The sequence below is a fragment of the Colobus angolensis genome, unplaced genomic scaffold (genome assembly GCF_000951035.1).
Source record: "Colobus angolensis palliatus isolate OR3802 unplaced genomic scaffold, Cang.pa_1.0 Scaffold97, whole genome shotgun sequence".
Classification (NCBI taxonomy): Eukaryota; Metazoa; Chordata; class Mammalia; order Primates; family Cercopithecidae; genus Colobus; species Colobus angolensis.
Genome location: NW_012123709.1, coordinates 8496625 through 8511249, shown reverse-complemented (window position 1 = coordinate 8511249; position 14625 = coordinate 8496625). Strand labels below are relative to the sequence as shown.

General features: G+C 41.8%; 1 protein-coding gene and 1 pseudogene across 4 annotated transcripts in view; both read left to right on the top strand.

Annotated features, from left to right (window-relative positions):
* Positions 1-14027, top strand: part of SCG5 (secretogranin V) — a 58162-nt gene extending 44135 nt beyond the window's left edge. The window contains exons 4-6 of one of the 3 annotated variants that reach the window (XM_011932705.1): positions 2043-2152; positions 8610-8663; positions 13441-14027. In XM_011932705.1, the coding sequence (XP_011788095.1) occupies positions 2043-2152; positions 8610-8663; positions 13441-13536 (260 nt within the window). In that variant the 3' untranslated portion in view covers positions 13537-14027. Of the gene's footprint in view, positions 1-2039; positions 2153-8609; positions 8664-13440 lie in introns of all 3 variants that reach the window. The other 2 variants (XM_011932704.1, XM_011932706.1) reach the window with 2 other exon arrangements.
* Positions 639-922, top strand: LOC105505018 (annotated as a pseudogene). The gene has a single exon (XR_001000683.1). The product of XR_001000683.1 is annotated as a 60S ribosomal protein L38 pseudogene (transcript).
* Positions 14028-14625: the final 598 nt, after the last annotated feature.

The following is a 14625-nucleotide window of genomic DNA, read 5'->3' as shown; positions in this document are numbered from 1 at the left end:
ATAGGAAGTGAATTTAAGGCACATTTTCAGGCCCGGAGACACCTTCGGTTCCCAGAGCAGGCTTCATCTGCATCTCAGTCGGGGCCCACTCAGAGGTACACCAGAAACAATTATGAAAGGTTATGAAGGTGCCGTATGCAGATTGCCTGAACTCTCTTGAATTGGTATATTTTCCTAGATGTTAATTGCTATATATTGTATAAGTTAGGTCAATAGCTCACGGAAAAGTGGAGAGCCGCGATAGGGGTTTGTTCAGAATGCTGATGGCTTCCACACTAGCTGCATGCTGCTAAGAGCTGAGAGACTGTGTGCTGAAAGCTGCTGAGAGCAGCTTAAGAGCAGTGTCAAGAGCTAGACATCCTGGCTAATTGTAAATAGCCCCTTTTCAGCACTGCCTTTGATGTCTCATTATGTCTTTAAAATGAGACCCTCCTTCCTCCTCCTAACCCTGCACAAAATTCACAATCCCGCCTCCATCCCCCTTTTTATTGCTGTTGTCTAAAATATATTAGACATGGGGAAAATGAGTCATTTTTAGAGCATCACACCTAATAATGATAGAATTTACATAAAAGCAGCATCTGGAGGGTAATCTGGGGCAATCTATGGCCAGGTGAAATCTGGGGACCTCAGGTCCCGGTCCGCGCCAGCTCCCAGCGCGCCTCATCACCATGCCTCGGAAAATTGAGGAAATCAAGGACTTTCTGCTCACAGCCCGACGAAAGGATGCCAAATCTATCAAGATCAAGAAAAATAAGGACAAGGTGAAGTTTAAAGTTTAATGCAGCCAATACCTTTACACCCTGGTCATCACTGACAAAGACAAGGCAGAGAAACTGAAGCAGTTCCTGCCCCCTGGTTTGGCAGTGAAGGAACTGAAATGAGCCAGACACACTGATTTGAACTGTATTAAAATACTAAACCCCCCCCCCCCACACACACACACAAAAGCAGCATCTGAGAGACATAGCCTTCTTTCTTTGGTTTGAATGGAAAACTTGCTTGATTTCAAAGGGCAGTCATAGTATAAACTGTCAGTTAAAGGGAGATGATGGGAAGGGAACTAAAGCATATTGCAAACCTGTTATGTGCTGGGTGCTCTAAATGTAATCATCTCTATTCCTCACAGCAATCCTGTAAGTAAGTATTTGATTATTTGCATCTCACAAATACAAGTTAACTTTCCAAAGGAACTAAGCCTATCTATATCTTGGGAGCTGGGATTTGATCCGTGAGCTCTGTTCTTGTCTGACTGCAAAGCTTAAGTTATCACAATAAAACACAACAGCAAGTGATGAAGTGCTGTGTGGAGGTTGTTGTTGCTATGTAATGTACTTTCTCCAGGAAGCCAAAGTAGTTTCTAAACCACTTGCTCAAGACAAAACAGAGTGGGTCATGTGCAATAGAAGTATGTTACTTAAGGAAACACTTGCTGTTGTAACAGATAAAAAAAATTTTATGACTCAATGCAATAGAAGTTTATTTTTCACCCGTGTGAAGTCCTGCCAGAGGTGGGTGAGGCTGTGGTGCGGTGGATGGTTCAGCACCCCAGACCGCCATGTTTACACTTGACACCCACAGTTGCCCTGGCAACATGTAACAGGCTGACCAGGAGATGGGGATGGGGCATGAGGAGAAGTGCAGCATGGTATGAGAGGTTTTTATGCTTTTCGGTGATGTATTTCACTTCCAGACCTGGGAATGGAATACATCACTTGTGCCCACATTCTACTGGCCTCAACTCAAGCAAATGACTTCAGTGATTGCAAAGCAAGGCTGGGAAATTAGTCTAGCTGGGTGCCGAGGAGGAAAGGGAAGTGGGTTTGGTGAACAGCCAGCGAGTCTCTGCACAGGAGTGGGAGTTTGAGATGAGCGGTCCTATCTAACTGGATCCTAGAGGGAAGGTGGCTTCTAGTGTTCTAAGTTACTACTGTCGTGAACAGATTCTGACCTGCGGATGCTAGTTGTTTTGGTAAATTAACTCTTAGAGTAACGATAAATGCCTTGGCTGTTCCTCAAAAACCTTTGGCTGTTTGCAGTAGATGACGGATGTCTAGAAAACACCCCAGACACCGCAGAGTTCAGTCGAGAGTTCCAGCTGCATCAGCATCTGTTTGATCCGGAACATGACTATCCAGGCTTGGGCAAGTGGGTAAGTCCTATCTCAATTGTTCGTAGATTTTGCGCTTCAGTACTCTGAAGGTGCTGATGGCAGGGATAAGCAATATGGGTAGGAGAGAAGAAAAATTATTTAGAAGCGAATTTTTCAGAAATCTCTGGTTGACAGACCTTCAAGTCATTACTATTCAAAACCACACTTCTGTGTCCAGGCAGCAGTATACCAAATCCATCTAAAGAGACACAACCTAACATTGACTGTAGTCTCCAGAGGCTTCTACTCTGGTCTACTTCATAGCCTGTGTCATATACATCCTAAATATCACCAGTGTTTCATGCATCTCTATAGGGTTTTATCAAAGGATATGATTTTTTTTTTAAAGTGACACAGAAAATTTGCAAATTTGATCTCTAAACTAAGGGAGATGATCTCTGCGGAATCAAGGGAATCAAGATGCCAGAGCTTAGAAACAGACATATATAATTCTGCTTTATAGAAAGAGAAAAAAACAAATTCCAAGATGTGTAGCAGTGAGATTGCTGTTGGTCCTAGGTAAGTGCGTATAGCTGTCAGTTAAGGGAGTTGTTTACAAGCACTTGGAAAGAGAAATCACGACCATTTGTCATTGGGGTGCTAAAAGCAAATCTTGCCAATCCAATTATATTCTTCCATTTGCCAGCATTATTCATTTATTTGCCAGCTTGATGAGGGAAATGAAGTGGGCATGGTACGTTTGGACTTTTGCAAAGCATTTGACAAGATTGTTTTATGTTCCCCTATTGAAAGAGGTGGAGAGAGACAGCCTAGGCAACAGAATATCACCAAAATGGGGCTTGTTAAAGAGTCCGTGTACATAGGGAGGGAGATTTCACATGGTATTCTGTGTGTCTTAGCACTACCCAACTTCACATTTTTATCAATGTTTGTAATAAAAATATAGAACATGTACTTGTCAGATTCCCAGAGGATGACATGAAGTTGGAAGAGATACCATCAGATGACAGAGCTGGGATTCAAGAAGATCACAGCAGACTAGAACAAGGAGCCAAACAAGATCAGAACTGAGTGGGGATATGTCTGTGTTTCTGTGATTGGGCTTATGTAAGCAGATGCTGAAGCCATGGGAGAAAAGTGGGGAAATACCTAGGAGTGTTCATTCACATGTAACAGTAGGTGGCCAATACGTCTGTGGAATGAATGAGTGAGTGAATGAACAAGTATCCCAACTCCCTCAGCCCTTCTAAAGTCCTCATCTCTTCTCAGCTCATTATTGGCAGATGGCCTTGCTTACTACTTCACTGGGAATACTGAAATTTCAAAACTAAACTCCCTCCCTTCCTTCTACATTGTTTTAGAGAAGTCTTCATTAATGACCACATTTATTTTTTTTAGCATCTTGCTTTAACATGCATTGTCAGTTCCCTCTGTCTTCAACATGCAACATTTCCTGTCTTAACACAACAAAACAACAACATTCCTGAGTTAATTTTGCTTCTTCCAATTTGCATTATTCCATTTCCTTCTTTTTCATAAACAGTTCTGTTTGGTAGAACTGGTTTGCAGAGCCACTTTCCAGCCTACTAGTAGAGCTTAAACATGTTGAATGAAATAGAAAAACAACTTTAGGTTCTTGAATAGGAGACTGAAATAATAAAAGCCTTCTATAAAAGAAGTTATTTTGGTGGCATATTAAAGGATGAAGTAAAAGGAGAAGAGACTGATCCTAGACAGAAAGAAAATATGGGAGTCATTTCAGTTATGATGACTGTGAACACAGTGAAGAAGGGTGAGAATCCAAGACATTTTAAAGGGGGAAAAACTATCTAGAATTGGTATATGGAATAAATATAGCATGAAGAGGAAAGAAGAGATATGTCAGGTTTGTGTGAAATGGACAATATGATCTTTTTCTTTGAGTGCATTTTAGAAAGAAGAGAGGAATAGAGGGAGGAAGGACGTAAAAAAGAGAAGAGAGAGTGAGGGAAACAGTAGATTACTGAGGAGTACTGGGAAGGGATCCACAAGAGGTGATCAAAGCATTACCAAAAAGAAGAAAAAGCCAGCTTCAATAAGGCACAAAGAGAACATATTGAGCCCGCTGTTTTCCAGGCACTGTGCTAGATACTCAGTACACAGGAGTCATCAGGAGATGGTACTGGTCTTCAGAGACCTTATAGTCCTGTGGTTGAGATGAATTGCATGAAAGTGAAATGAACCCAACTTAGCACCACTCAGCTTCATGTTTTGTCTGTATTCTGAGGGCCAGGGGCAATTATTAGGGAAGATGGAAGACAAGGGTAGAGGAAGATCCAGAACTGAGGACTGGTGTGACTGATTGGGATAGTAGCCATGAAGAAAGTCAAAGGTACTAAGGAGGGCAGCACGGAAGTTTCAGGTGGGAAGGTCTTCAGCTTCACTGGTAGGCTAGAAATGAGACAAAGAAAGGAGGGAGACTGAGTCAAGGTGTGAGTGAAGGCAAGGAGCCCAGTTGGTGGCATGATGAGGTGGGAGGGATGAAAACATCTCTTTTCAGCTTTCCTCATCTCTTCTTGAAAATCTTCACCGATTTCTCTCACCGAATTCCACTCACTTCCAGTGCCCCAGCATGAGGCCAACCACTGCCCTTCATTCTCTGTGCTTCCTTCTCGAAACACTGACTCGAGTTTCTCGCAGGCTTTCCTATTCTTTGTCCACATTAGAGCTAAAGACTAGAATCTAGGACCAAATGTAAAAGGAAAATATTAGAGATCAATGACCAGGAACAATATTTAGATACCTTTTATCATCTGCAATTATGTGTTTACTTAAACTTAAGTTTCCTTGTTTATTTTCTCATTACCACCTACCAATAAAACATTATTTCCTTGGTTTTCACACAGAAGTGTGAGTTGAGTATGTCTTGCCTTTCTAAACTGGGAACCACAAACCTTCCTCAATGCTTATATGGAATGACAGTCTCAAGCCCGTCTTCAGCCCAACCATCCTTTAAGTTGACAGAGTCACCATCTTTCATGATAGAACAGCACAAAGACCCTGCTTCCTTATCTGCTAATAATGCTTCCTTGTTTTTGACACTAGCTGGCGCTGAGCTGCATCTTTAACGATGATTCACATATTACACAATTCATTGTCTACCTTGTTTCCTGCATTTCTCTCTCTTTGTTAGTGCATCAAGACACATTTATTAACGGCACATCATATGCCTTGCTGGCCCTGTGTTAGGTAATGGGAATGCAAAGATGACTAATAATAGTATTACATAACACATAATACTATAATACATAGTAAATAGTAATGTTTATTGAGCACATACTATATGCCAGACAACTTTCTAAGTAATCAGTCATCTTATTCCATCTGGCCATCCTTGTCATTCTCACTTTCTAGATGAGAAAATGCAGGCTTGGAGAGCTTAGGAGACTGCTCGGCATGCAGAGCTGGGATTTGAACCCCATCATCTGACTCCAGAGTACTTTACAAGCTGGATACGTTCCCTACCTTTTCATGGCTCATTACTCCTAATGTGTCCTGTGTGGTAGTCCTGTGGAGTCCTCTCGAGGGCTGGCTGCCTTCCAGACAGTGGGTGTGACTACACCAGTGGTGACCACACCAAAGGCTGGCTACTGTGCATGCCGGCTACCCACCCCCTCTTTACACATTAACTGCTGAGTGTTATTTACTTATGAAAAACTTGTCTCAAAAAGCAAATCTTTCTCCTTTCCAAATGTTTTCACACCTTTTCATCAGCAGCTGATCACAGCCAGTGCTTGAGCCACAGAGACATGAGGGACCAGGCCCCAACGACATATTGCTTTGTCGTTCCTGACCTTAACATGTTTGATGAGTTGAATGCTCTTCAGTGTGGATTTGACTCTGGTTTTTCTGCGTGATTAGACTTGCTTCGTATTTTATGTCCTACTTAGTACTTTACATCAGGAAGCACATGATGTCAGTCTGTGTCTTGGCTGGCAGTGTTAACTTTGTTCAATTTGTTAAAGTCCTGCCCTCCAAGTTTCTCTGGTGTAAAATTCCCTTAGAAATTAATAGTTAATCTGTGAGAAGACGTTTTGGGGCTGTGTAAATATTCTGCTCCCCGTTCGACTTTTAACCAACAAACATAACATCCATTGATGATGCTTACCAGATTCAATGATAACGATGATAGCTGCAAAATGATGATTTTCTTACTCCACTATTCTTTCTGCATTTACTAGTTGACATTCTATTCTAAGCAAGAGTTTCCCCTGCTTCTCTATTTATTTATTTATAAATATGTTTGTTTATATAGTATAAGTATGGATTCATGGATTCCATAATGCATATTATGTATTTTGGTGTTCTAACTGTCTGAAATTTGGCCAGTGGGAGTCTCCTCAGGCTGGCTTTTCTTTCCTTTTGACAAGACCCCATCATTTTTTTGAGCACTTCTTTACTTTCTGACCTAATTAGATACTCCATCTTCACCCATCCTTGTACTTTCCTTTCTAGCCCTGGAATTAGACGTTTCTCCAGGAAGCCCCCTGATTCTATTTAAGAGAGTAATTTGAAACCAGGATCTGGACAGTTGTCCAAAATCTTGATGGCACCATGGAAAGCCCTTTTAATGAACTTGAACCTGCTACTCACATGGAAAACAGGCTCACCTCTCCCCAAGGAATCAACAAGGAATGGGTGTGAGGAGAGATAGCTGATTTCTTTTCTTTCCATTTGTATGCTTCTCTTAACCATACCATACCTGCAGTGCCTTCAAGTCCATACAATAACAAGGCTAATTGAGAATGTCCCAGACACTTTCATGCAGGGGTAGGGAAGCATTATCCTGCTAATTCTAACCCTAGCTCTTAAGGAGACACGGGGACCATCTTTGAGAGGAAGATTAGTCAGGCCTTTTGCATTTCTTTTTGAATGAAGACTCTTATGGGTATGACCTGCCCCAGGATCTCCTAAATAATTAAATGATGCTGCCTTTACCTGGCTGATGGCACAGTGGAGCTCTGCCAGGGCTGGCTGACAGTCCCACCCCACGGTAGTAGCTCTCAGGTTCTTCCACACTCCATCCAGCTCAGGCAGCTGAAAACAATGGTGCACATGAACAAGCCATTGTCCTCACCCCTTCCCGCCCTTCCCAGCTCTGACACCAGCTCCTGGGACATTCTCTGCCTCAGGAGTTTTTACATTCACAGAGAAGGGCAACCACAGACTGTAGAGAATGAGCCTCACAACAATGTCCTCATTGCTCAAGAAAATGATCTGCAAGTCTGCCTTTTCTCCCTTCTGATATTGAATTGATTCATTCCCCAAGTAAGCAGGAGATAGAGGCCGCAGCCAGCACTGGCGTTTTTGGCAGTAGAAGCTCCTTCACTCTGGCACCGCCTTCCTGCATAGTTGAGGTTGGGCAAGAGATATGCATTGTAAATTGCAGGTGGGGTAGATTTTAATGAACATGAAAAATGATGAAGCTCATTCTTGGCATTGGTCATTTTCAATTCCAAATCTACCACTAAAAATAAATCATTATAAGTGGACAGCTCAGAGGATACATATTGTATAAACTTGTTCCTTACCAGAACTGTGTCGTCGTTTTTTTTTTTTTTTCCTTAATGTCAGGGTATTTTATTTAGAACAAAATGAATCACCTCTTTTATACATTATTTTCCTCCAGATAAAAAAAATCAAATAAATAAAACAACACAAGTAAAGCCCCCCGCCCCAAAACCCCTTCTCCCCTTCTGCCTTCAGGTTAAGTGTTCTGTCTTTTATAATCTCAATAGAAGGGAAATCTGTTGAGCATGTGTCTGATATTCTAGAGCTCATTTAAGCTCACTGTGTGTTTGAAATACAGCAATATGTGGAAACACTTATACAAACTGTGGTAACAGAGCCCTGCCCCCCAACCCAAATAACTTTCCTTTCTGCCAAGAAGTTTTTTGGCAGTTTTTAAAAGGTTCACTCTATTAAAAATGTTACAGACCAAATGGTTTTCCAGTTGTCTTGACTGGGGGCACTGACTTACGCCACAGACGAAATGGTTGCAGAAGTCAGAATGTCTCATTTATTTACACGAGGGATTGCTGGTAATAGTCAGACACTACTCTGGAGAGCAGTTCATGTGTACAGTTTATAAAAAGGGAGTTAGATAGAAAAATACATGAGATAAAATTATTTGTTTTAAACAAAGGCTGTTCAAAGTGAGGAGATGGGTTTCCAGCACCCCTCATGTTTTAAAATGTCGTATTTTCCTGTTTATGTGATTGTTGATGACACTGCTGTGCCTCAGGGCACTGCAGAGGACTTTATTAAAAGCTGAACCACCACCAGCTTTTCTCTTGTGGTCTATCTTTCTGACACGACATTCCTTTCATCTAGTTTTGTTTCCAAAATATGTGTATGCAAATATCTAGGGGACACACCAAGTATTGCTTTTAAAATAGACATTCACCAAATTTGATCCATACTTCTGCATTTTTGTTTTCTTTTCTCCCCATTCTAGAACAAGAAACTCCTTTATGAGAAGATGAAGGGAGGAGAGAGACGAAAGCGGAGGGTAATACGCGGCTGACTGGGTTGTTGCTGGGATGCTTGGAGCTTTCTGAGTGGGGCAGTGAACAGGCTGAAACCCTCGCTTGCTGGGAAGTCACAGAATCCTCCCTTGTGTAGTCCTGAGAAACACTGGTCCGTGTGACGAGGGCCACACCCAGGAAGTCTGTCCTTGGTTTCTGCGATGGCTTCCCCAAGCTTTAGCAGATGATTTTTTAGTGGAACGCCCAGTTTGTGGTGATTCTATTAACTCCATTCCATTCAGGAAATGTGTATTGCTTCCCCCATCAGTGTGGGACATATCTGGGGGGACATGAGGGTCTGTCTGCCCTCCCAGGGTCTGTAGGCCAGTGGGGAAAACTGATCACACATCTGCATCAATTCTATAAAAAACACAGGACAGGCAGGGCGCGGTGGCTCACGCCTGTAATCCCAGCACTTTGGGAGGCCGAGGCAGGCGGATCACGAGGTCGGGAGATTGAGACAATCCGGGCTAACACGGTGAAACCCCGTCTCTACTAAAAATACAAAAAATTAGCCGGGCCTGGTGGCGGGCGCCTGTAGTCCCAGCTACTCGGGAGGCTGAGGCAGGAGAATGGTGTGAACCCGGGAGATGGAGCTTACAGTGAGCCGAGATCGCGCCACCGCACTCCAGCCTGGGCGACAGAGTGAGACTCCGTCTCAAAAAAAAAAACAAAAAAACACAGGACAGAAACAGGGAAGTGCTAAACTCATGCTCCAGGAAATAATTTTGAAGGAATTTGGGAGCAACCGATGAGATGAACAAACCTAATTTCTCCTATATATATTTTTTTCTTGGCCTAGCCAGACGGATGTAAAAATCTACGAGATCTATAATATTTGTTTGCTGTCTGTTGAATTTACTGCAGGCTTAGTTTTTAACCATCCCAGGGCTGCCCAAGGAAGGAACTTGGTCTAGGTACTCCACATTTAGCTACTTCCTATACAGTGTTGCCTCACATAAAACTCAATGTGATATTTGCTTTGGCTTTCCAGGGTATTTTATAGCATCAAGACTTAATTAGTGATCAAGTTCCATTCTGCTAATCCACCTGGCCACCTGCCTCTTTTTTGATCAGATGAAGGTGGGAGAAAAACAGCGCCACTGTTACATGGTAAAATGCTATGAGATAGCGACCATTTTAGTTAAAACATACAAACCTAAGCATGCACTCAAAGCCACTGACTATTCATAAGAGCAAGTGCCTGGATCCTCTCAAAATTTGGGAATCTGGGCATGGTAACTGTGGCCATTCTGAAGGGTTTTGCCAAATACAGTCAGAGAGAGTTTTAAGAGGTGCGGATTTTCTGGCCTCAGCATCAGTCCTCAGGCCCCCACAACAGAAGGTTCCAAGCCCTTGTGCCGCCTGACAAAACACGGAAGACATACAGCAATTTTCTGTGCAAGAAGTAGAAAACTTTTACCTCTGGAAACAAATCTCTTTTGAGGAGAGTTAACAGAGTTATTAAGAGTTTTTCTTGGCGATTACAGCTTCCAATAGCAGATGGTGACGGAAAGGGTCTAAAGGGTATAATGTGGTCTTGAGGGAGCATCAAGAAATTCCATTCTAGGAGCTCAAAATACACATAATTTACTGGTAACATGGCTTGAATACCTCCCTACAACACAACAAGAACATTTCCCAATAAGAGCAATGACTGACTTACAATGAGTAAGTTAGCTTGAAGCTTTAATTGTCTCTACTTCCTGGCCCACCATTCCTTCTGCCCTGACTCAGTGAATGACCATGGGGCATGACTTAGGTCATTTTTCCATGAGACTAGTGATTACCAAAACTCAGCATGCTGGCTAAGATGCATGTTATAAAGGATTTTACTTTAGCCTCAATTTCCTCCACATAGGAAAGGCTTAGAATTTAGGAAAAGAAGGGTCCCTTTGACCCAGAGATATCAAATTCTTCCTATTCTTGGGCATCTACGAAGACCCATTCTCATGCCATAAACCATGGGCCTCTCTGGACTGATAAGGAAGCAAGTGGGTCCTGCCCATCATCAGGTCTCAGATACTGTTCCCATCTTGATTGAAGACCTTAACACTGCTCCCACACCACCCCCAGTGCATGAATCAATATAAAGAAACTATAAGCTTTCTTTTTTGAACAATGAAGTCTTCCTCCAATGAAACTCAGCATCTGCTGTGAGTTTCCAGAGGACATCGTAAGCAAAGATCCAATCCCAGTGGTTCTTCCAGTTTTGAAATGGGAATCATGTTCTCTGTGTGCCCTACCCAGCCTCTTGCCCAAGTGAGAGAAGATAAATACAGAAGTGCCCTGAGTTTTTCAGAGCACAATCAAAGCCAAGCCTCAGCTGGGCACAGTGGCTCATGCCTATAATCCCAGCACTTTGGGAGGCAGAAGCAGGTGGATCACCTGAGGTCAGTAGTTCAAGACCAGCCTGGTCAACATGAAACCCTGTCTCTACTAAAAATACAAAAATTAGCCAGGCATGGTGGCGCGCTCCTGTAATCTCAGGTACTCGGGAGGCTGAGGCCAGGAGAATCATTTGAACCTGGGAGGTGGAGGTTGCAGTGAGCCGAGATCATGCCACTGCACTCCAGCTTGGGTTATGGAGTGAGACTCTCAAAACAAAACAAAAAAACAAAAACAAAACAAACCCAAAGCTCATTATTATTATTCCTAAGTGCTGGATTCGATACTCAGTTAAATATTTATCAAAAAAGTTCGCGTGATTCCTCTTTTTACTTCCTCATTAATTTTTCCCCTCCCCTCCAACCTTTGCATGTTGTGGGTCTGGGCAGGACTTCTCCCATGAGAGAGAGATTCTCCTCAAAGTTGCAGCCAAGCCCCATATGGCTTTGTGCAACTTTATGTACTCACCTAAATCCAATTGAATTCCTCATTGCTTCACAAATGAAAGGTCAATCTACTTTTAAATGACTATGAACTTTTAAACTCTTAAGCTGTTTCTTGTTAATATGTGAGCTCTACCATTTATCTTACTTAAACAGCTTATGAACTTTTTAATCTCATATTTGATAAACTTGAACCTCTCATGTCCTCCTTTAACATATTAGAATTTTTGGAATAAATATTACTAAACAAAATGTTTATGATACTGAATATACTTTTTCAGTCCACACTTGCTCCACTTACCCAAAGATTCTGATATGATCCTCTGGGGTAGGCCAAACCACTGTAATTGATAAAAGGAATTTTTATTATTTTAAATATTTCTAAGATGAATTCTCAGCAAGGTGTTGTCTTGTGACGTGTCACTTTTCAAATGTCTGAGGACATTGCTCACTTTGTAATTCTCGCCTACTTTGTGATGCATCTTTGCAGAGTGAGTCGGACCTTTCACGATTCATGCGTTTAGCAGCCAGAATGTGAAAGAACATTTGTAAATGCTAAACTCAGGTTTCATTCCTTTTCTTTTGAAGAATGTCTGTTCACCTTTCAAGAGTCGTGGCAGGCCATGTCATGGACCAGAGAGCTCCCCTGTGAACAGCCTCCATTCATTCGTACGTGGGGATTGAGCATGCAACAGGTTGCTGCTCAATTGCTGATCGTTAGTAACTACAGCGTCTTTTTTTTTTTTAAGGTGGAGTCTCGCTCTGTCGCCCAGGCTACAGTGCAGCCTCGCGATCTCAATCTCGGCTCACTGCAAGCTCCGCCTCCCAGGTTTATGCCATTCTCCTGCCTCAGCCTCCCGAGTAGCTGGGACTACAGGTGCCTGCCACCACGCCTGGCTAATTTTTTTGTATTTTTAGTAGAGACGGGGTTTCACCATGTTAGCCAGGATGGTCTTGATCTCCTAACCTTGTGATCCGCCCGCCTCGGCCTCCCAAAGTGCTGGGATTACAGGCTTGAGTCACTGCGCCCGGCTACAGCTTCTTTCTTATATTTTTGTTCCATTATTGGAAGGCAACTTCAATAAACAAACATCTTCCAAATATTTTGAATTTTTTTCCTGCTTGTTAAATACTATTTTGTAAAGTTCCAATTACTAGTTCAAATCTAAACCTCAAAAAATAGATATGTATTAGAGAAGGAATGGAAAAATATTTACTCATTAAGAATATCAACACATGAAAGTGATTTCAGAGTACGGAGTCTTCAGTCAAAAACAAAGGAGCCTTCCAGCCCTTTCAGGAAGCTTCCTTTTTTGCTTCAGTTTTTGAATTTGACTGAGGGAAGGCGGAAGTGATGGCTTGAGCCCCTAATGAATGAATTCTCCTTAGTAAAATACTAGCAAGGAAGAATCAGTCCCAGCAGCAGGATGATCTGGGACCAGTCTTCAGATGCTAATTCCCACTTGGCCCTACTCTTCTCCTTTAGAACATTTTTCATGCAAAATACAATGTAATGCATTTCAGATTTCCCCTCCTACCGAAATAGGGCCGTAGAATAATAATTATCTTTCTTATGTGTCTTGGTCCCTAACTTAGTAGCAAGGACTTATGAGCTGGTTTACCCCAAATCTTTGTGCCAAAAATACTAATTTTTAAAAAGAGTGCATTGCATCTGATAAAGGGCTATATAGTTGTGTGAAAAACACAGTTAGAGCTATCTATCAGTCAGAAAATGTTTCATAGGCCACTGAGGTATTAATTCGTGCACTGGAGTAGTTGTTTGGTGGTTGGTAGGTGCCACTGGTACATTGTTGTTAACCCAATAGGCCAGAAACAATTCTTGTTCATTTCTTTTCTGAGCTGTCTGCATCTGATGTTCACATATAACACCAAACCACATGGTTTTTGTTTGTTTTTGTTCGTTTTTCAGAGTGTCAATCCATATCTACAAGGACAGAGACTGGATAATGTTGTTGCAAAGAAGTCTGTCCCCCATTTTTCAGATGAGGATAAGGACCCAGAGTAAAGAGAAGATGCTGGATGAAAACCCACATTACCTGTTAGGCCTCAGCATGGCTTATGTGCACGTGTTAATGGAGCCCCTGTGAATGACAGCATGTTTCTTACATAGATAATTATGGATACAAAAGCAGTTGTATGTTGATAGTGTATTGTCTTCACAGCGATTACTCTGCTTTCTGCTAAATTAGAATAAGAGCTTTTCTGTGTTTTGGGTTTTTAAAATGTGAATCTGCAATGATCATAAAAAAATTAAAATGTGAATGTCAACAATAAAAAGCAAGATTATGAAAGGCTCAGATTTCTTGCAGTTTAAAATGGTGTCTGAGGTCGCACTATGTTGCCCAAGTCTGTAAAAAGCTGGCATTCAATTTTGATTACGAAGGGCATCCAGCCCTTGGGCATTGTTCTACACCAATAAAGAAGGCTGGACTCAAGAGGAGGAGCTGACACATTTCACTTGGCTGCGTCTTAATAAACATGTATGCAAGCATTGGCGTATGAAGTTTTCTTTTTAAAGCATGATAAAGAGCAATTTCTTTGTGTAATAGAACAGCCTGATCTACATACATGATAGCATATGACCCTAACAATAATACTGTGAACTTAATGGGTCTGGTGTTATCCCCATTTTACAGATGGCAGAACTGAGATGCATTCAACACATTGAGATGCATTCAACACACCACTGGGAATCGTCGGCAAAATCCAGCGTGAAGAGACTCTACAGGATAAGTAGTCTAGCTTTTTCCAACATATAAATGGGAGGAGGGAAAAGTGCTGGGGTACTGTCATAGATTTTAAAAGGCTTAAGAGACATGAGCCAAATACAGTGTGTGTGGGTCTTATTTGCATCCTGACTCAAATCAAATCAAGAAAAGTATTGATCAGACAATCAGGGAAGTTTGAGTAGTGACTGAATATTTTGGTATGATTTAAGTGTTACATAGTATTTATATTATGGCTATTTTTTTAAAAGAGCCCTTATCTCTTAGGGATAAATACTGAATTATTATTATTGTTATTATTATTATTATTTTATTTTTATTTTTTGAGATGGAGTCTCGCTCTGTTGCCCAGGCTGGAGTGCAGTGGC